Below are 21,909 nucleotides of genomic sequence, written 5' to 3' on the forward strand. Positions count from 1 at the left end.
GTGCTAACCCATAAGCGCAATCTGGTTAGTAGGCATACTCAAACCACTAACTAGTAAAAGTAAGAACAGCTTGAATATGACTGCTAACTGGATAACTTTTAGCTTCATCCAAGCTCCACCCATGGATTGACCCAGCACTGTATGGATACTGCCAAAGCAGTCATGGAACATACTTAGCAGCACACTCTAGTTAGTACTGCTGAATAACCTTCTCACTGGCACTTATCCAGATAACAGTTCTTGCTAACTCGATTAAATGTCTTTGAATACTGGCCCCTTAAAAATCTAGTTTTCAATCTTCTTGGAGGGATTACAAGCCCACAAATCTTCCCCTTAAAATTAATTCCCTAGCAAGGATTATGGCCATAACAGTGCCCACAGAGTTTTCAGGTGCAAACTTCCATCCCCAGGGGTCTGTGCTGGGACTACTGCTTTTTAACATATTTATCAATGATCTAGAGAAGGAAATAACTAGTGAGATAATTAAATTTGCTGATGACACAAAGTTGTTAAAAGTTCTTAAATTGCAAGAGGATTGTGAAAAATTGCAAGAGAACCTTGGGAGATTGGGCATCAAAATGGCAGATGATGTTTAATGTGAGCAGGTGCAAAGTGATATATATGGGAAAGAGGAACCCAAACTATAGCTACGTGATGCAAGATTCCATGTTAGGAGTCATTTCCCAGGAAAAGGATCTAGGTGCCATTGCTGAGGATAAGTTGAAACCCTCAGCTCAGTGTGCAGCGGTGGCTAAGAAAGCAAATAGAATGTTAGGAATTAGAATGTTATAATGACATAAAAACATAAGAAATGCCTGCACCGGATCAGACCATGGGTCCATCTAGTCCGGCGATCCGCACATGCGGAGGCCCATCCAGGTCTACCCTGGCAAATTCCTTAGTTACTCAATGTGTCTTTCAAGAAGATATGCATCCAACTTGCCCTTACATCCTGGAATGGTGGTTTCCTCCACAACCTCCTCCAGGAGAGCGTTCCAGGCATCCACCACTCGCTGTGTGAAACACAACTTTCTGACATTTGTCCTGACCCTGTCTCCCCACAGCTCCATGACCTCTTGTCCGAGTCACCTTCGACAATGTGAAAAAAGGTGTTTCCTGTTCTATTTTGTCGAATCCTTTCAGTATTTTAAAAGTCTCGATCAGATCCCCTCACTCAATGATACAGCCACATCTCAAATACTGTATGCAATTTTGGTCATCACATCTCAAAAAAAGATATAGCAGAATTGGAAAAGGTACAGAGAAGGGTGACAAAAACGATAAAGGCTAAAGCGGCTAGGGTCTTCAGTCATGAGAAAAGATGGTTCAGGGGAGAATTGAGAGATCTATAAAACACTGAGTGGAGTAGAACGGGTAGATATGAATTACTTGTTTACTCTTTCCAAAAATACTAGGACTAGGGGGCATGCAATGAAGCTACTAATTAGTAGATTTAAAACAATAAAAAAAAGCAAGAGAGATGTCCTAATCAACCAAAAAGTAAACTTTATTATGACAAAGTATCAACAAGGATGAAGATATCTGTTGAAACCTGGATCCTTGTTGGGACTTTGTCATAATAAAGTTTACTTTTTTTGTTGATTAGGACATCTCTCTTGCCTTTTTTTCCTGTTTGCTCTTTCTCGTTTTGCTTGTTTGTGTTAGATTTAAAACAAACCAGAGAAAATATTTCTTCACTGTAATTAAAATCTGGAAGTCATTGACAGACAATATGGTGAAAGCAATTAGCTTAGTAGGGTTTAAAAAAGGCTTGGATAATTTTATAAATCAAAAATTCAAAAGCATCATAAAATCTGTTTTACTCCTTGGGATTTTTCTAGGTACTTGTGCCCTGCTGTTGGACAATGTTGGATACAGAAGACTAGTTAACCAGCACCCATGGGGATTGACAGATGCCAGATAAATGTAGTTTCTGCTTGCTTGAGAGTTACTATTAAAAATATGCATGACTAATACTATACCCCATACTATGCCATATCATAAACTGTTCCAGACAAACTACTGGACATGTAGTAGGCAAAGCATGGGCGTGCCAAGTTTATGCTTAAATTTCTGCCAGAAATTGATTTTATTTTCATTTAACGTATTACAGTAGTTCTTAGATTTTTTTTTTGTTGCTTGAGAGTTCTGGTTAATTGAGTTCCGGTTAACAAGGAAGTATGCACAGGAAGTTAAATATAAACTCCCTGCACAAAACTAACAGAGCTGAATCTGACTTCATCCTTGGTATCACCCTTTTGACCCACAGAGAAATGTATGCAAGCTGCTGACAGCACAGGTGTTCTTCTTCAAAGGTCTCTTTTCCATGAATAATAAATGAAACCAGATAATTTCTTTAGCACAGAGAAGCTCCTGGCTGGTTAAATGGCACTTAGCTGGCTATCCTGAATATTCAGCAGGAGATAAGTGGCTATCTCCCGTTGAATATTGTTGGCTAGCGCTTAACAGGTAGCTGATTATATTGTGTGATATAACCAGCTATCCAGTGATATTCAGCACATCACTGGCTAAGTTTGGCAGCCGAAATACCTGGAATATCTTTCGCTGGTTTAAACCTAACTAGCCAACGCTGAATACCGACTTAGGTGGTCAAATTTAAACCAGCCAAAAACCACTCGGATATTCAAGGCTGGTCACAGATATTGCCCGGCACTGAATATGCAAGCTGACTACTGACTGCAGGAGTCAGTCCAGCTGACTCCCACAGTCTGAATATTAGCCTTAGTTTGCTTGATATTCAAAGTGAATACTTACAGAGAAAGGGCTACTTAAAATTGCATTCTCCCTCTGTAGGGTACCTGTACAGTTTGACTGTGCAGAAAATTATTAACCTATATATGTGTTTATTTATTTATGTACATTTATTATATGCCAATCCTCCTAGTTCTGAATGGAGTACAAACAGGTAATACCATAATATCATACAAACAATATCAAAAGATGTTCTCTTAGGCTTCTGCAGCTGGCATCATAATTGTTGCAGTTCTCCAGGTCTTGCTGCATCTGGGTAGGCAAAACAAACGTTTCAGTCATTATGCTGTGGCTTTTTTCACGGTATGAACATAAGAATTTAAGAAGTTGCCTCCGCTGGGTCAGACCAGAGGTCCATCCCGCCCAGCGGTCCGCTCCCGCGGCGGCCCATCAATTATACAGCAGGGTTGAAAACATGGAAGACTGCAAAGATCTCCAAAAAGATCTGACAGCGCTGGAAGAGTGGGCCAAAAAGTGGCAAATGAGCTTCAACATAGGGAAATGCAAGGTCATGCATATAGGGAAAAAGAACCCGATGTTCACTTATAAAATGGGGGGATCACCGCTAGGGGTGAGTACCCTTGAAAGAGACCTGGGAGTGATGGTAGACACATCATTAAAGGCGTCGGCGCAGTGCGCCACAGCCTCAAGGAAGACAAACAAAATGTTGGGTATCATTAAGAAGGGTATCACGTCCAGGACGAAGGAAGTCATCCTGCCACTGTACCGTGCAATGGTGTGCCCGCACCTGGAGTACTGCGTCCAATACTGGTCGCCGTACCTCAAGAAGGACATGGCGGTACTTGAGAGAGTCCAGAGAAGAGCAACTAAGCTAATAAAGGGTATGGAGGACCTCTCATATACTGACAGATTGAAGAAGCTGGGGCTTTTCTCCCTGGAAAAGCGGAGACTTAGGGGAGACATGATAGAAACCTTCAAGATCATGAAGGGCATAGAAAGAGTAGTCAGGGACAGATTTTTTAAATTATGGGGAACCACAAGTACAAGGGGACACTCAGAGAAATTGAAAGGGGGAAGGTTTAGAACAAACGCCACAAAGTTCTTTTTCACCCAGAGGGTGGTGGATACATGGAACGCACTGCCGGAAGATGTGATTAACAGGAGCACGCTACAGGGCTTCAAAGAAGGTTTGGATAGGTACCTGGAGGACAAAGGGATTGAGGGGTATAGATAGGAGTAGAGGTAGGAGTTAGAGGATAGGATTAGAGAATTAGTGGCAGTTACAAAGTTAGTCAGGGGCACTGTTCAGGAAATTAGGCCTGATGGGCCGCCGCGGGTGCGGACCACTGGGCAAGATGGACCTCTGGTCTGCCCCATCGGAGGCAACTTCTTATGTTCTATCACCTGTGCAGTGGTCCCTGACTATTCCTATAACCTACCTCTACTCCTATCTGTACCCCTCAATTCCCTTATCTTCTAGGAACCTATCCAAACCTTCTTTGAAACCCTGTAACGTGCTCTGGCCTATCACAGCCTCCGGAAGCGCGTTCCATGTGTCCACCACCTTCTGGGTAAAAAAGAACTTCCTAGTGTTTGTTCTAAACCTGCCCCCTTTTAATTTCTCCGAGTGCCCCCTTGTACTTGTGGTTCCCCACAGTGTGAAGAATCTGTCCCTGTCTACCTTTTCTATGCCCTTCAGAATTTTGAAGGTTTCTATCATGTCTCCCCTAAGTCTCCGCTTTTCCAGGGAGAATAGCCCCAGCTTTTTCAACCTGTCAGCATATGAGAAGTTTTCCATACCCTTTATCAGTTTAGTCACTCTTCTCTGGACTCCCTCAAGTACTGCCATGTCCTTCTTGAGGTACGGCGACCAGTACTGGACACAGTATTCCAGATGTGGGCGCACCATTGCACGATACAGTGGCATGATGACTTCCTTCGTCCTGGCCGTGATACCCTTCTTAATGATACCCAACATTTTGTTTGCTTTCCTTAAGGCTGTCGCGCACTGTGCCGACGCCTTCAATGTTGTGTCTACCATCAGCCCCAGGTCTCTTTCAAGGTTACTTACCCCTAGCAGTGATCCCCCCATTTTGTAGTTGAACATCGGGTTCTTTTTCCCTACATGCATGACCTTGCATTTCTCTATGTTAAAGCTCATTTGCCACTTTTTTGCCCACTCTTCCAGTATCGTTAGGTCCTTTTGCAGGTCTTCGCAGGTTCTAACCCTGCTGCAGAGTTTGGTGTCATCCGCAAATTTGATAATCTCACATTTAGTTCGCGTCTCCAGGTCGTTAATAAATATATTGAACAGGAGCGGTCCCAGCACCGACCCCTGCGGAACTCCGCTCGTGACCCATAGCCAGTCTGAGTAATGGCCCTTTACTCCAACCCTCTGTTTCCTGCCTGCCAGCCAGTTTTTGATCCATCGGTGGACATCTCCTTGCACCCCGTGGTTCCACAGCTTCTTAAGCAGCCGTTCGTGTAGTACCTTGTTGAAGGCTTTTTGGAAGTCAAGGTAAATGATGTCTATGGATTCCCCTTTATCTATCTGGCTGTTTATCCTCTCAAAGAAGCACAGTAAGTTTGTGAGGCACGACCTTCCCTTGCAGAAGCCGTGCTGACTCGCCTTCAGCAGTCCATTGTTTTCTATATGGTCACATATGCTGTCCTTGAGCAGTGCTTCCATCATCTTTCCCGGAACCAAGGTCAAGCTCACCAGCCTGTAGTTTCCTGGGTCACCCCTTGAACCCTTCTTAAAGATGGGCGTGACATTTGCTATTTTCCAATCCTCCGGGACCTCCCCAGTTTTTAAGGATGGGTTGCATATTTGGCGAAGTGGTTCCGCTATTTCGTTCCTTAGCTCTTTGAGTACCCTTGGGTGGATGCCGTCCGGACCCGGTGATTTGTCGCTCTTTAGTCTGTCTATCTGTCGGAGGACATCCTCTTGGCTTACATCTAGTTGGACCAGATTTTCATCCTGATCCCCATTTATGATCTCCTCGGGCTCTGGAATATAGGATGTGTCCTCTCTCGTGAAGACTGACCAGAAGAACTTATTTAACCTGTCAGCTATCTCTTTTTCCTCCTTTACCACTCCCTTCTTGTCTCCATCATCCAATGGTCCCATTTCCTCCCTGGCCGGTTGCTTCCCCTTCAAGTACCTGAAGAATGATTTGAAGTTTGTTGCTTCCCCCGCCAGTCTCTCCTCATATTCTCTTTTTGCATTCCTCTTTTTGCTATGAGGTCTGCAGTTTGTTATTATATATAATGGGTCCTCTAACCTGACTGGCTGGGGTTTGAGGTGATTGAGGCAGGAAAGTCCATTGCTTATGAAATAGAATTTTGGCGGGACAGTTTGTTAGTCACAAATTTGAAATTTGTGGGAAAGTTCATTATTAACAAATTTGAATTGTGAAGGGAAAGTCTGTTGGTCACAGATATAAATTTTTGAATTTTGGAGGTTTGGAGCAGAAAGCACAGTTACTTACTGTAACAGGTGTTATCCAGGGACAGCAGGCACATAAGGGTGATGTCATCAGCAGAGCCCAGTTGCGGAAGCTCGCAAGCAGACTTGCTTGAAGAAACTAGAAGTTTTGAGTCGACCGCACCTCGCATGCACGAGTGCCATCCCGCCCAGCGTAGGGTGCGTCTCCTCAGTTCAGATAGCTAGCAGAGAAGCCAACCAGGGGAGGTGGGTGGGTTGTGAGAATAGCTGCCTGCTGTCCCTGGATAACACCTGTTACGGTAAGTAACTGTGCTTTATCCCAGGACAAGTAGGCAGCCTATTCTCACATATGGGTGACCTCCAAGCTAACCAGAATGGGATGGTGGGAGTGTTGGCAATTCAGGAGAATAAATTTTGTAATACTGTCTGACCAAACTGGCCATCCCGTCTGGAGAAAACAACCAGCCAATAGTGAGAAGTGAAAGTATGAACCGAGGACCAAGTAGTAGCCTTGCAAATTTCCTCAATAGATGTAGATCTGAGGAAAGCTACTGAAGCTGCCATTGCTCTGACTTTATGGGCTGTGACTCTACTGTGTAGGGGTAATCCAGCCTGGGCATAGCAGAGAGAGAGATGCAAGCCGCCATCCAGTTGGAGATGGTACACTTAGAGATGGGATGTCCCAACTTGTTTGGGTCAAAGGAGACAAAAAGTTGAGGAGCAGTTCTGTGTGGTTTGGTGCGTTCCAAGAAGAAGGCCAAAGCACGGCAGAGTATGAAGAGCTGATTCTCCAGGATGAGAATGAGGCTTAGGAAAAAAGCACTGGAAATACAATGGATTGATTGAGATGAAATTCTGAAACTACTTTAGGTAGGAATTTAGGATGAGCACAGAGAAACACCTTGTCATGATGAAAGACAGTAAAAGGTGGATCAGCAACTAAAGCTTGCAGCTCACTGACTCTGCGAGCAGAAGTGAGGGCAATGAGAAACACCACTTTCCAAGTGAGATACTTCATATGAGCCTTGTCAATTGGTTCGAAAGGAGGCTTCATTAATTGAGCAAGAACAACATTTAGGTCCCAAACCACAGGAGGCGGTTTGAGAGGAGGTTTGACACTGAAAAATCCTTTCATGAATCTGGAAACCACCTGATGAGCAGAGAAGGGTTTCCCATCAATAGGCTGATGAAAAACAGCAATTGCACTGAGATGGACTCGGATTGATGTAGACTTGAGGCCAGAAGTAGATAAGTGCAAATGATAATCCAAAACAGAAGATAAGGAGGAAAGTTGAGGCTCCTTATTGTGAGAAAAACACCAGGTAGAAAATCTAGTCCATTTTTGGTGATAGCATTGTCTAGTGGTAGGTTTCCGAGAAGCCTCTAAAACTTCTCTTACAGGTCAAGAAAACTGAAGAGGAGTTATGTTGAGAGGTACAAAGCTGTCAAGTGTAGAGACTGCAGGTTGGGATGAAGAAGAGATCCTTGACTCTGTGTAAGCAGAGATGGAAAAACTGGTAGAAGGTATGGCTCCTTGCTGCTGAGTTGAAGTAGAAGGGAGTACCAAGGTTGTCTCGGCCACCGACGAGCAATAAGAATCATGGTGGCATGATCGTTCTTCAACTTGACCAGAGTCTTGAGAATGAGAGAGAATGGAGGGAATGCATAGAGGAAGAGATTCGTCCATTCCAGAAGAAAAGCATTTGCCTCGAGGTGGTGAGGAGAGTATATCCTGGAGCAGAACTGAGGCAGTTTGTAGCTGTGGGGAGCTACAAAGAGGTCTATCTGAGGCATTCCCCAACTGTGAAAAAATGTGATGAAGAGGCGAGGAATGGAGTGTCCATTCATGAGGTTGCAGAAGATGACTCAAGTTGTCTGCCAAGCAATTCTTTGCCCCTTGTATGTAGACAGCTTTGAGGAATGTGTTATGGTGGATTGCCCAATCCCAAACCTTCAGAGCTTTGTTGACATAATACATGGCGACTTGGTTGTCCATCCGAATGAGGACTACCTGGTCATGAAGAAGATGTTGAAAAGCGTGAAGAGCCTTGGGGGTCGCTCTGAGTTCCAACAGATTGATATGACACCAATGATCCGTACTGGTCCAGTGGCCTTGTGTACGGAGACCATCGAGATGAGCGCCCCTAAGCATAGGTTGAAGAATCTGTCGTGAGAACCTTCTGATGGGGGGTGTTTGAAACAGCAAGTCTCTGGAGAGATTGGAAGAGAGCATCCACCAACGGAGAGACTGTTTAAATGAAGGAGTGACTATTATGTGTCGAGAAAGTGGGTCGCAACCTTGAGTCCATTGAGATGCCAGGGTCCACTGAGGAATTCTGAGGTGAAGTCTGGCAAAAGGAGTCACGTGTACTGTGGAGGCCATGTGAACTAGGAGTACCATCATGTGTCTTGCTGAGATGGAAGAGTGGCAAGACACTGTTTGACAGATTTGAAGAAGAGCTTCCAGACATTGTTTTGGAAGGAATGCTCTGAGTTGGATATTATCCAGAACAGCTCTAATGAATTGTAGATTCTATGAGGGCTGAAGTGGGGATTTGAGAAAGTTGATTTTGAATCCCAAACTTTGTAGGAACCAGGTAGTCCATTGGGTTGCTACAATAACCCCCTGAGATGTTGAATCTTTGATGAGCCAGTCATCGAGGTAGGGAAATACCTGAAGACCATGGTTCTTTAGAGCTGCTGCTACCACTACCAGGCACTTGGTGAACACTCTTGCAGCACTAGGTATTGATAATGTAGATTCCCCACCCGAAATCTGAGATATTGTTGGGAGGCCGGATGGATGGGAATATGATTGTAGGCCTCCTTGAGATCCAGAGAGCATAACCAGTCGTTCTGCTTGAGATGGGGAAAAAGGGATGCCAGGGACAACATTTGAAATTATGTCTTTGACCAAAAATTGGTTGAGAAACCTGAGATCCAGAATGGGCCGCAGATCGCCCGTCTTCTTCGGAACAAGGAAGTAACGGGAGTAAAAACCCCTGTTCCAATGGAACTGGCTCAATGGCATGGAAACGAAGCAGAGCTTGAGCTTCCTGAAGAAGAAGGGCGGTCTGGGATGGATTGGAAGAATACTCTCTTGGAGGAAGCTCTGATGGAACCTGAGTGAAATGAAGAGAGTATCCTTCCTTGATGATGGTGAGCACCCAGAGGTCAGATGTAATTGTCATCCATCGGTGGTAAAAATGATGGAGACGACCTCCTACAGGGGGAAAAGAATTCAGAGTCAAAACGGTGGAGGTTATGCTCTGTTTTAAACAGTCAAAAAGGCTGAGTAGCCTTAGATGTAGCAGAAGATTGAGATTTTTGTTGCTTCTGAGGCTGCTGTTTCTTAGGAGGAGGGCGATTGTAAGGAGCTGTCCTCGGAGCAAAACGCCTCTGATAGATAGGATGAGGGCGTGTAGGTTTGGAAGGAGCTGGCTTTGGCTTAGGTCTTACAATAGAAGCAAAGGATTTTTCATGGTCAGACAATTTCTTGGTGGCTGCCTCGATAGATTCATCAAAGATCCATTGCCTGCACAACGAATGTTAGCCAAGCGGTCCTGGAGATTAAGATCCATGTCAATAGTACGAAGCCAGGCAAGACAGCGCATGGCTACAGAACAAGCAGCCGCCCTGGCAGATAACTCGATTGAAGGAGATGTAATCTGAGCTGTGATAGAGAAGCGATGACTTCTTGAAATTCAAAATGTATCCAAATAACTCAAAAATTTAGGCAAAAGAGTAATGAGGAACTCAAAATAGGTAACAAAATGAAAATTATAATTAAGGACTTTAGAGGACATCATGGCATTTTGATAGATGCGACTTTGATAGATGCGAATTTGTCCATAGTTTTCCCTTCCCTTCCAGGAGGAACGGTGGCATAAACCTTGGAAGGATGGGACCTCTTCAAAGATGACTCCACAAGCAGGGATTGGTGAGATAACTGTGAGTTATCGAATCCTTTGCGATGAAGAGTTTTATATCTAGAGTCCAATTTGCCTGGAACAGCTGGAATGGTATAAGGAGTCTCCAGGCATCTGCCAAAAGTCTGAGACAAAAGCTTATGAAGAGGAAGCTTAAGTGACTCTGCCGGAGGTTGAAGAAGATGCATAACTTCTAGATACTCCTTAGAGTCATGTCTCCTTATTTTTCCTCTAACTCTACTTTTCACTTCTCTATTACCCTCTAGGTACTTTAGTTAGATTGTGAGCCTTCGGGACAGTAAGGGAATTTTTCAAGTACCTTTCTTATTTCTAATCTTAATGTATATTTTCTGTAAACCGCTTAGAACCTAACGGATGTAGCGGTATATAAGAAATAAATTACATTACATTACATCTAATTGAAGATCCAAGTCAACAGCCATCTGATGAAGAAAAGATGAAAAAGATAGCTGATCCGCTAATGCTTTGCCTCGAGAAGGACTCGAGGTCGTCGAGGCAGCCTGGGTCCAAGATAAGGCTTCGGCCGGAAAAAAGGCATCAAAAGAATATGGCGACTTAGATGAAGCAATCGAAACCGCTGCATCCTCGAGGTTTGGAAAGGGAGACCTCGATCGAAGAGTCGGCGGTCCAGTAGAAGTAGGAGTAGATCGAGGCTTAGTTGAAGGATGTTTATTAGAAGAAGAACTATGCCTGGAAGTATGCCTCGATGAAGGCCTCGATTGTCGGTGAGAACGATGCTTGGAAGCAGATCTCAAAGATCGAGGAGATTTCGCCTCGGAGACTGAAGCAGCCGATGCTACCAAAGAATGGATAGGACTGGAGGCTGTGGATCGAAGCTCCAGAGGCTTGGTGGAGGAACCTCGATGCACTCCCAAAGACTGCTCCTTGGATAGAGTGTGAGGATTCCTGCTGAGACACTTGCAAAGATTCTGCTCCTTGCGCAACGTGCTTAGATGCCAGATCAGACACTCGCAGAGACTCTGCTCCCTGCAAAGACTAAGGCAAAGGAAGAGGCTTGACCTCGCAGGAGTCTGCAGAATGCCCAGGCTGGATAAGAGGAATAAGCTTCGGTCCCATATTAGTAAGGAACTGAATGAATTGCTTCTCCAACATGGTCTGGAAAGAAGCCAGCAAGGATGGATCCACGTCTGAAACCGGACCACCTGCTTTGGCTGGAGGTTCCACAGAGGCAGTGGAAATGTGCTTCGACTTGGAAGTCTTAGGCACCTTAAGCACCACCGCTGGAACCTTTTGCTGAGCTATCTGACCTGAGGAGAGAGCCGTTGCACACAAAGGTCTGATGAGGCTCGAGGTCGATGTAGTAGAAGCAGGATGAGTCTCGGTCGAAGGTGAGGTCGAGGCCGCCTTCCAATTCGAGGGATCGGAGGAGGAATCCATCCTGAAGAGCTTCTGGACCAAAATTCGACGACGTTTAAGGGCTCGAGGTTGAAGAGTAGCACAGCGCTTGCACGACTTCGGTTGATGGTCTGGCCCAAGGCACTTGAGGCACCAATGGTGTGGGTCCGTGAGGGAAATCGCACACTGGCACTGGCTACACTTCTTGAAGCCCGTTGCTGGCCGGGACATAGGAGGAAAAATAGCCGCCACAAAATCGAAGCCCCTGGGCTGCAGCTGGGCGGCCTACCCCGGCAGCCGAACGGAAGAAATAAAATTTAAAAAAAGAAAAGAAAGAAAAGAAAAAAACAGCGATTCGTGAAGAAAAAAACACAAACTGCAGTGTAGAGAAGGCACAAAGTGAAAAAGTTAAATGCAGAGAGTCAAAGACGGACTTCTCGGCTCCGTGGAAAACTGAGAACTGAGGAAACGCGCCCTATACTGGGCGGAAAGGCACTCACGCATGTGCAGTGCGGTCGACTCAAAACTTCTAGTTTCTTCAAGCAGGCCTGCTGATGATGTCACCCATATGTGAGAATAGGCTGCTTGCTTGTCCTGGGATAATAGAATTTCTAAACCATCTGAATAGCAGCCACTCCAACATAGAATTCACTATGGAGACCAAGATCAATGGATGCTTTCCCTTTCTGGACACAATGATCAGAAAACGATCAGATGGAAGCCTGGGACACACGTTATACAGAAAACCCACGCATACCAATCGTTATCTGCATGCAGAGTCCCATCACTACCCAGCCACAAAAAGAGGGGTTCTACCTAGACTACTGACCAGAGCACTAAGAGTTTGCAACCCGGGCAGTATTCAGAAAGAAAAGGGTACCCTCCAGGACTCATTTCTTGCTAATGGCTACAGTAGATGGGCTCTCTCTATAGCCCTAAAACTCATGGACAACCCGACAATTCAAATTTGTGTACTAAAGAACTTTCCTGCCAAAATTCAGTTGTTTGGCCAATGGACTTTCCCTTCAGAATTCAAACTTGTAACCAATGAACTTTCCCACCAATTTGAAATTTGTGATCAACAAACTTTCCCACCAAAATTCAAATTCATGACCAATAGACTTTCCTACCTCAAATCCCAGCCAATCAGGATAGAGGACCTACTATATATAAAGACAAACTGCAGACCTCACAGCATACCCTGAAGAAAGTCACAGTATCCAGACGTGGCGAGTCTCGGACAACTGCAACAATAATATCAAAAGATACCCTAAAAGAACTGAAACAACAAAAACCAATTAAAAACCTGCATAAAAAAATACGCTCTCACCTGATTTATAAATTTTCTGAAAATCACTCTCTATATGAACATTTGCCTGTGATGAAAATGGACAGATCCAGAGGTTGAGCCAGCTGACTATGAATGGAGATTTCATTTAATAATTTCTGCCAGTGGTTTTAGTCACGGATGGTTGAAAAGCAGGTGTAAGAACATAAGAATTGCTATACTGGGAAAGACCAAAGGTCCATCAAGCACAGTACCCTGTTTTCAACAGTGGCCAATCCAGGTCACAAGTACCTGGCAAGATCTCAAGGAGAAAAAAAAACAGATTTTATGCTGCTTATCATAGGAATAAGTAGTGGATTTCCCTAAGCCATCTTAATAATGGGTTATGGACTTCTCTTTTAGGAAATTATCCAAACCTTTTTAAAATCCTGCTAATCTAAACACTTTCGCCGCATTCTCTAGCAACAAATTCCAGAGTTTAATTACACATTGAGTAAAGAAATATTTTCTCCGGTTTGTTTTAAATCTACTACTTAGAAGTCTATAATATACTGAGTGGAGTGGAACGGGTAGATCTGAATTGCTTGTTTACTCTTTCCAAAAATATTAGGACTAGGGGCATGTGATGAAGCTACTATCATATCTCCCCTGAATCATCTCTTCTCTAGGCTGAAGAGCCCTAGCTGCTTTAGCCTTTCCTCATAGAGAAGTTGTCCTATCCTTTTTATTATTTTTGTCACCCTTCTCTGTACCTTTTCAAATTCCATCATATCTTTTTTGAGATGTGGCGACCATAACTACACAGTATGAGGTGCAGTCACACCATAGAGAGATACAAAAGCATTATAAAATTTTCATCTTTGTTTTCCATTACTTTCCTGATAATTCCTAACATTCTATTTGCTTTCTTAGACACTGCCACACAGTAAGCTGAGGGTTTCAACATATCAAGTTTATTAAAAATTTGATATATCACCTTATCATTTATTTGAAGGTGGTTATACATTTTAAAATAGGGTACAAACAGATAATACAATTTAACATAACTTTAACAAAATAAACACATACGATTAGACAAAACAATAACATACATGACTGGACAAACGGGTACGAGTGGAGAAAAAGGGAAGAACTACAATGATTAAAGAAAAGTAAGATATAAAGGTATAAACAAAAGGGTGGGGTTAAAAGTCCAATACAAGCGGACTCATAAAAGATGAACAATGACACCTAGATCCTTTTCTTAGGCAGTGACACTAACATGGAACCTTGCATCATGTAACTATAGTTTGGGTTCTTTCCCACCTGCATCACTTTGTACTTACTCACATTAAACATCATCTGCCATTTTGATGTCAAGTCTCACAAGGTACTCCTGCAATTTTTCACAATCCTCTTGTGATCCTCTTGCCAGTCTATTATTTCCAATTGGAAACCCTGCAGAGCACATCCCTTGGAAAATGAGCTAACAGTCCCATCTGTACAATTTCTACAGAATTTCAAAACTTCCCTTGAGGACAATTTTAAAAGCATTTCCATCAGTAAAACAGTGCTTTAAATATAGAAATAGGCTTTTATACAATTGTCCTTCCAATATTTTGATAAACTTATATGCATACAGTCTACAGTATATGCACATAAGTTTACCCAAACTGAATAGAAATAAGGATGAAGTTGGAGAAGCATTAGCATTTATATGCATACCTTATATAATCCTCTATAATAAAACCCTAAGCGCGCATGCGCACTTACAACGGCGTGATCCTGCTTCCATGGCCGTGTTTGATTTGCGGTGCGTGTGGCGGCTTGCGGCGCGAGCAGCGGTTTGATCGTCGGTGGTGATAGGTGGCGGCGAGAGCAACGGCAGGAGGGTTCACTACCGAGAGCAACATTAGGAGGGTGTCTTTCAGCCTGGACGAGGTGGACAGGGTGCGGGTGCTGCAAGGCGTCCGGCTGCTACTGCTGCACAGGGAAGTGGAGGGGGAGAGGAAAAGGGGTCTGCTTTGGGGGGAGGGGTGTGCTGGAGGGCAGGCAGCAATCTTGGTTTGTTCTGGGGGGGAGAAAGAAGGGGACCATGGAGAGACAGGCAGGCATGGCGCAACATAGAGAGACAGGCAGGCAGGGGGCCAGGGAGAGAGACAGACAGCGGCCAAGGAGAGAGAGAATGAAAGACCAGGGAGAGACACAGACAGAAGGAATGACAGACAGACAGGGAGCCAGAGACAGTGGCCAAAGAGAGAGAGACAAAGAAAAAAAGACAGACAGACAGCGGCCAAGGAGAGAGTGAGAGAAAGAAAGACAGATAGACAGGGGGCAAGGGAGAGACACAGACAGAAAGAATGACAGACAGACAAACAGTGGCCAAGGAGAGAGACAGAAAGAAAGAAAGACAGACAGACAGAGGCCAAGGAGAGAGACAGAAAGAAAGACAGACAGACTGAAAGCAACCAAGGAGAGAGAGACAAAAAGAAAGACAGACAGACAGCAGCCAAGGAGACAGAAAGAAAGAAAGAGAGACAGCGGGCCAAGGAAAGAGAGAGACAGAAAGAAAGAAAGACAGACAGACAACGGCCAAGGAGACAGAAAGAAAGGAAGACAGACAGACAGAGGCCAAGGAGAGAGAGACAGAAAGACAGACAGACAGAAAGCAGTCAAGGAGAGAGACAGAAAGAAAGACAGACAGACTGAAAGCAACCAAGGAGAGAGAGACAGACAGACTGAAAGCAACCAAGGAGAGAGAGACAGAAAGAAAGAAAGACAGACAAACAGCAGCCAAGAAGAGAGAGAGACAGAAAGAAAGACAGACAGAAAGCAGTCAAGGAGACAGAAAGAAAGACAGACAGACTGAAAGCAACCAAGGAGAGAGAGACAGAAAGAAAGAAAGACAGACAGACAGCGGCCAAGGAGAGAGACAGAAAGAAAGAAAGACAGACAGACACAGGGGCCAAGGAGAAAGACAGACAGAAAGAAACAAAGACAGACAGACAGCAGCCAACGAGAGAGACAGACAGAAAGAAAGCCCTACTGCTGGACAGGGGGAGCAGGCAAGGGGTATGGTGGATAGCCGAGGAAAGAGAGAGAAACAGAAAGATAGACAGCGGCCAATTTATATTTAAATTCAAAATGGGAGTAGTATGTGTTTTCATTTTGAAAAACTGTCAGTACCTGTAAAACAAAACATATGCATACAATGTTTATATATTTGTGCAATTATAAAATTAACCTTGTAGTTGGCATGCTGCTGAAGTACATACTTTATCAGTTCAACATTACTTAATTACCTGATATGTATTTTAGCTGAACAACAAGTGGATCTTCAGATACTGTATAAAGTACATGGGTATTTTGTGTTCAAGGATCTGCTAGGTTTGTGTAGGGTGAAAAAAATTATTCCTTCCAATATTCAGCCGGCGGTGATCAGCATCTTCTAAATGCTTACTGTCGCCAACTACAGTAGATTAGCCCCAAGTATTCAATGCCAGGCTAATAATACAGGCTGTAGATCTGGCTGCCGTGTCCTGGCTGATATTCAGGGACCTGCATAACTAATTTTTTTACATGAAAGCTCCTCAATCCCCCTTCCTGGCCTCTACAACAGCCCACCTTCCTCCTACCCCCTCCTCCCAAGCTGTGAGAATCCCGGGACCTCACTTTCCCCCTGAACAAGCTCTCCCAATTCTAAACACACCGAGTTCTAGGTAGACCTCCCTAGGTTTACCTAAGGTTCCTGGTGGTCCATGGGGGTTGTGCAGAGCAGGAGTTGTCCCATCAACGGCTGCTTTGTATAGTACCATGAACCACGAGAGGTCATGGCAGCCATTTTCAAAGAAAGGGGCAGGAGTCAGTGACCTTAAGCTTTCCTCCCAAAGACCCCCATACACCATCAGGAACATCAATTAGGCCTAGGAGGCCTACCTAGAGCTCAGGGTTTTGGGATTTGGGGGGCAAGGTGAGAGCCTTAGATTCTCATGAGCTGGAGGGGAGAATTTGGTAGGAAGGAAGAGGGCTATTTTGGAGGCCAGGAAAAGGATCAGAGGACTATCATATCAGAATATAGTTATGTGGGTTCTGACTGCTATTCAGTGCCAGGGCCTGCATAGCTAAGCGGGTTAATTTAAGGAAGCTTTTGAGCTGTCCTAAATTGACCTGTATTACTATGAAGGTCTCTACAATGAATAGGGCCAACACCTGCAAAACCTCTGGTTCCTATCCAACACCGTCCACAGCACAACCCCTGACCTGCCCACTTTTTTGTTGGGTATTCTGTGGTTCAGTGGCACTGAATATACCACTTAGGTGGTTGTAAACGATTTAAGCCTGCAGGAGAGTCTCCTGTCCGCTTAAATCACTTTGAATATCGTATAGATTGTCAATTAGGTTCAATACTAAAATGTCACCTTTCAATACTAAAAAGTCACCTTTCAATGTACATAAAAGGGCACGTTGATAACTGGATGCTCACATTTACATGCCAATTGCATGTGTAAATGTACAAAATATCAGCACTTTTGCAGATAAGTGTACATGTGTAAATGGCAGCAAAGCAACTATGACTGTTCTGCAAGGGCATGTGCAAGTAGCATAGCACATAAATGCAAGGGGGCATTCACATGGATCTGGAATGGGAGGGGTAATGTTACTTACATATGCAACTTATGAAAGTTACTCAATAGTGTTGCCTGCAGTTACACCAGGTCTGTGGATGGTATAACTGCAGGCACTTATAGACTGTCTGGAAGTAACGTTATATAAATAACGTTACTTCTATAATTTGTTACATGGTCCCCCTTATTCTTTAGTCATGTTCCCTTTTTCTACTATGTAATATTTCAAGGTGTTCACATCCTTGTAAAGCCAGAACACAGTAATTCAAAAGTAAGCTAACTCGCCAGATGTCCCATAGTTACTGTATAAATTTCTTAATATGGAAGCCATTTAACATTTGGATGCATTTTCAAGTCTATAGCAAAAGTCTAAAACATAGTATTTCTTGATAAATGGGAGATATGTTAAGCCAGAATACAACTATATTAGTTCTGGTAAAGAATTAAGTGATAGAGATTTGTTAAAAGAAATGTTTTTGGGACTTTTCTCATATTTATATTCTCAACAGTTACTGTGTTTTGGCTTTTCAGGACAGTTAAGATGTCCCTTGATTCTTAAGTCCTTTGTTCTAACATTAAGTAGGTCCATACGCTCCACAATTTCCTTAGCTTAGTACCCTTACTTTAAATGATCTCTTGTATATAAAAACATCGTATCCTCCCTCAACCTTCTTAGGTTTACTGAACAGAATGAGATCCTCAAATAAGAAGACATGACGCTGACATTTCTTGCGTCCTAACCAAACAGTGAATTCGTCTTGCCGCACCAGCTGTCCCTGCTCCTTTAAGTTCACCTGAAAAAATGAAAATGATGGTATTAATTGTCCTAAATGCTTTGGAAGAAGCAACTTAAAAACAGAAAAGATAGGTACATCAGTCCCTACAATGCATAGTATCCCCATCATTATATGGAGGGTATAAATAAAATGGTTTCTGCACATGGTCCAGACGTGTTGTAAAGCAGGGGGTTGAAGTGGATACAGTATATCTTCTCCAAAAAGTCTAAAATGTGAGTGACCACTATGCATCACGCATTTTGATGCTAATGTACTGAAGGACCATCCAGCATCTAATCTACCTTTGCCTCCAAACTACCATCCAAAGTACATAATGTATACTGGCCACAGCACAAACAACCCTTTTAAGAATGATCACTTTCAATCAGGTTAACAAAGTAGTGTTTGATCTAGTTGATCATACTATATTACTTAGCAGAATACCAGATATTGGTCTATCTGAAACAGTATTTAAATAATAATCTCTGTGTAGTTCAGTGACAGAACAGGCTCTCACCTTTTTAATTTTGCTGTGAGGTCCCCAGGTATTAATTCTAGCACCTATCTTATTTAATATTATTTTAATGGCCCAAATCCCCTGTTTGATTCAAACTCTGTAACTAACTCCATTCATCTATGAAGATGATATTAAGATTTTGACCCAAAATTGACCCCTCAAACCCACAAGATGTTCTGTCCATCTCTGGTTCACTATATATTGCTGATTTAAAAATCTCCTAGGTAGTAATGGTAAAAGTAGTACCCATGTACCAAATCATGAGCAACTTATGGAGGCTGCCAATGGAGTGACAGTTTCTTGATAGACTATTAGCGGCAAATTCTATAAACAGCCTCGGGGTTTCGGGTTTGCTCCGTCCTTGGGTCAAGGATATTGATAACCCATTTCTTTGGCATCTTATTTTGTTGTGGAAATGGGTACGGGACAAATTGGGGAATAGTGCTTTAGTGTCCTCTTTGGCACCCAGAATGGGTGATCCTCAATTTTCAGCAGGGCGTGATAATAAAGTTTTCCGTCAATGAGCTCAGAAGGAGCTGGTTACATTTCAAGATTTGTTGGGGACGGAGGGGGTAATATCTTTTAAATTACTCCAGAGGAAGTATGGGTTGCCTGATGGGGACTACTTGGCTTATTATCAGGCCTGCCATTTTATGCTTTCATGGGGCTGGGGTTCTAGATCACCAATTTCGCAGGAACATTTTGCAAATTTGTGACTGGTACTACAGAAGGTCCCTAGACCTATCTCAGTCCTTTATCAGTATTGGAGGGGGCATACTTTCATTCATTTTCTATATATGAGGCATTGGGAAGGGGACTTAGAGCAGACATTACTTTTAAAGAATGGGGGGTCTTATGTGGGGAAGTTTATCAAGCGTCTTCTTGTGCTCTTGTCCAAGAAAATGCCTATAAAGTGTTGACGCGTTGGTATTATACGTCAGAGTGACTGCATAAAATGTTCTCCCAGGTGTATAACCAATGTTGGAGATGTAATGCTTCAGTGGGTACCTTTCTACATATTTGGTGGGAGTGTTCCCTCTTAAGCCCCTTTTGGAGGAAAGGTTTCACTAAATCTACCACACTGACCAAGGTCCTCAAATTCAAGGACACAAACTTCAAAGAAATGGGAGACTTCGTTCACCAGGCGCTACAAAGCCAAGCAGAAACCGAAAACGTGGAAGAAATGTGGTCGACTTTGAAAGCCACCATACAAGAAGCAACAAACCGCTATGTTAAATCAGTAAGTAAACGGCGAAGGAACAATAAGCCACAGTGGTTCTCTGCGGAGATTTCGGGCCTCATCAAGGAGAAGAAAAAAGCATTCATCTCTTACAAACAATCAGGGAAACAGGACTCTAGGGAAGTCTATCTGGCCAAGTCAAAAGCCGTCAAAACAGCAGTTAGGGAGGCCAAATTCCACATGGAGGAGTCTCTAGCGAAGAACATCCAGAAAGGAGATAAATCCTTCTTCGGGTATATCAGTGACAGAAATAAGAACTCAGGCGGGATAGTACGTCTTAGGAAACCAGACGGAGACTATGTAGAAGCGGACTCGGAAAAAGCCCAACTGTTAAATGAATACTTCTGCTCAGTCTTCACCCGCGAGGCGCCAGGACTCGGCCCTCAGCTACAGACAAGGGTTGACGCAGATGACCCGTTTAGCAATTTTGAGTTTACACCCAGCGGTGTCTACTGCGAGCTGTCAAAGCTTAAGGTTAACAAGGCAATGGGGCCTGACAACCTACACCCCAGGGTGCTCAGGAAGTTGTGTGATGTCTTGGCGGAACCGCTATCCACGCTCTTCAATCTCTCCCTTAGTACGGGTAACGTCCCGTTGGACTGGAAGACGGCTAACGTCATTCCACTCCACAAGAAAGGCTCCAAGATGGAGACAGCAAACTACAGACCAGTGAGTCTCACATCAATAGTGTGCAAACTAATGGAAACTCTAATCAAATGCCAATTGGATACGATCCTGAACGAGGAGAATCTACGGGATCCCTGTCAACATGGATTTACTAAGGGGAGATCCTGCCAATCCAACCTGATCAGCTTCTTTGACTGGGTGACGAGGAAGCTGAATGTTGGGGAGTCCCTGGACATCGTATACCTGGACTTCAGTAAAGCATTCGATAGTGTACCACACCGCAGGTTGCTGAGCAAGATGAGTTCTAAAGGATTGGGCGACACATTGACGAAATGGGTTGGGAACTGGCTTGGAGGTAGACTTCAGAGGGTAGTGGTGAACGGCACCTCCTCCGAAATGACAGAGGTAATCAGTGGAGTGCCGCAGGGCTCGGTCCTGGGCCCGATCCTATTCAACATCTTTATAAGAGATTTGGCAGAAGGGCTGCGAGGTAAAATAACATTATTTGCCGATGACGCCAAACTAAGCAATGTAGTGGGCAAAAGCACAACAGACATAAATTCAATGTCCGACAACATGATGCACGACCTACTCCTACTAGGAGCGCTGGTCTAGGTCCTGGCAACTCAGCTTCAATGCCAAAAAATGCAAAGTCATGCACCTGGGCAGCCAAAATCCATGCAAGACTTACACCCTTAATGGCGAGATCCTAACAAGAACTGAAGCAGAACGAGACTTAGGAGTGATCGTCAGTTAGAACATGAAGACTGCCAATCAAGTGGAGCAAGCTTCATCCAAGGCAAGGCAAATCATAGGTTGCATATGCAGGAGTTTCGTCAGCCGTAAGCCTGAAGTCATTATGCCATTGTATAGATCCATGGTGAGGCCCCACTTGGAATACTGTGTGCAATTCTGGAGGCCGCATTACCGTAAGGATGTGCTGAGAATGAGTCAGTCCAGAGAATGGCCACCTGGATGGTCTTGGGACTCAAGGATCTCCCGTACGAGGAATGGCTGAATAAGTTGCAGCTGTACTCACTCGAGGAACGCAGAGTGAGGGGTGACATGATCGAGACATTCAAGTATCTCACGGGCCGCATCGAGGTGGAAGAAGATATCTTCTTTTTCAAGGGTCCCGTGGCAACAAGGGGGCATCCGTGGAAAATCAGGGGCGGGAAACTGCACGGGGACACCAGGAAATTATTTTTCACTGAAAGGGTGGTTGATCACTGGAATAGTCTTCCACTTCATGTTATTGAGGCCAGCAGCGTGCCTGATTTTAAGGCCAAATGGGATATTCACGTGGGATCTATTCACAGAGAAAGGTAGGGGAGGGTCATTGGGGTGGGCAGACTAGATGGGCCGTGGCC

At 44.0% G+C, this 21,909-nt stretch overlaps 1 protein-coding gene across 1 annotated transcript in view; it reads right to left on the minus strand.

The window, feature by feature from the left end:
* PLEKHG4 (pleckstrin homology and RhoGEF domain containing G4) overlaps nt 1-21,909 on the minus strand; it is a 517,593-nt gene that overhangs the window by 87,525 nt on the left and 408,159 nt on the right. The window contains 1 exon segment of the mRNA XM_033942931.1: nt 18,003-18,173. Coding sequence (XP_033798822.1) covers nt 18,003-18,173 — 171 coding nt within the window.

Source organism: Geotrypetes seraphini, chromosome 4, assembly GCF_902459505.1.
Source record: "Geotrypetes seraphini chromosome 4, aGeoSer1.1, whole genome shotgun sequence".
In the NCBI taxonomy this organism is placed as follows: Eukaryota; Metazoa; Chordata; class Amphibia; order Gymnophiona; family Dermophiidae; genus Geotrypetes; species Geotrypetes seraphini.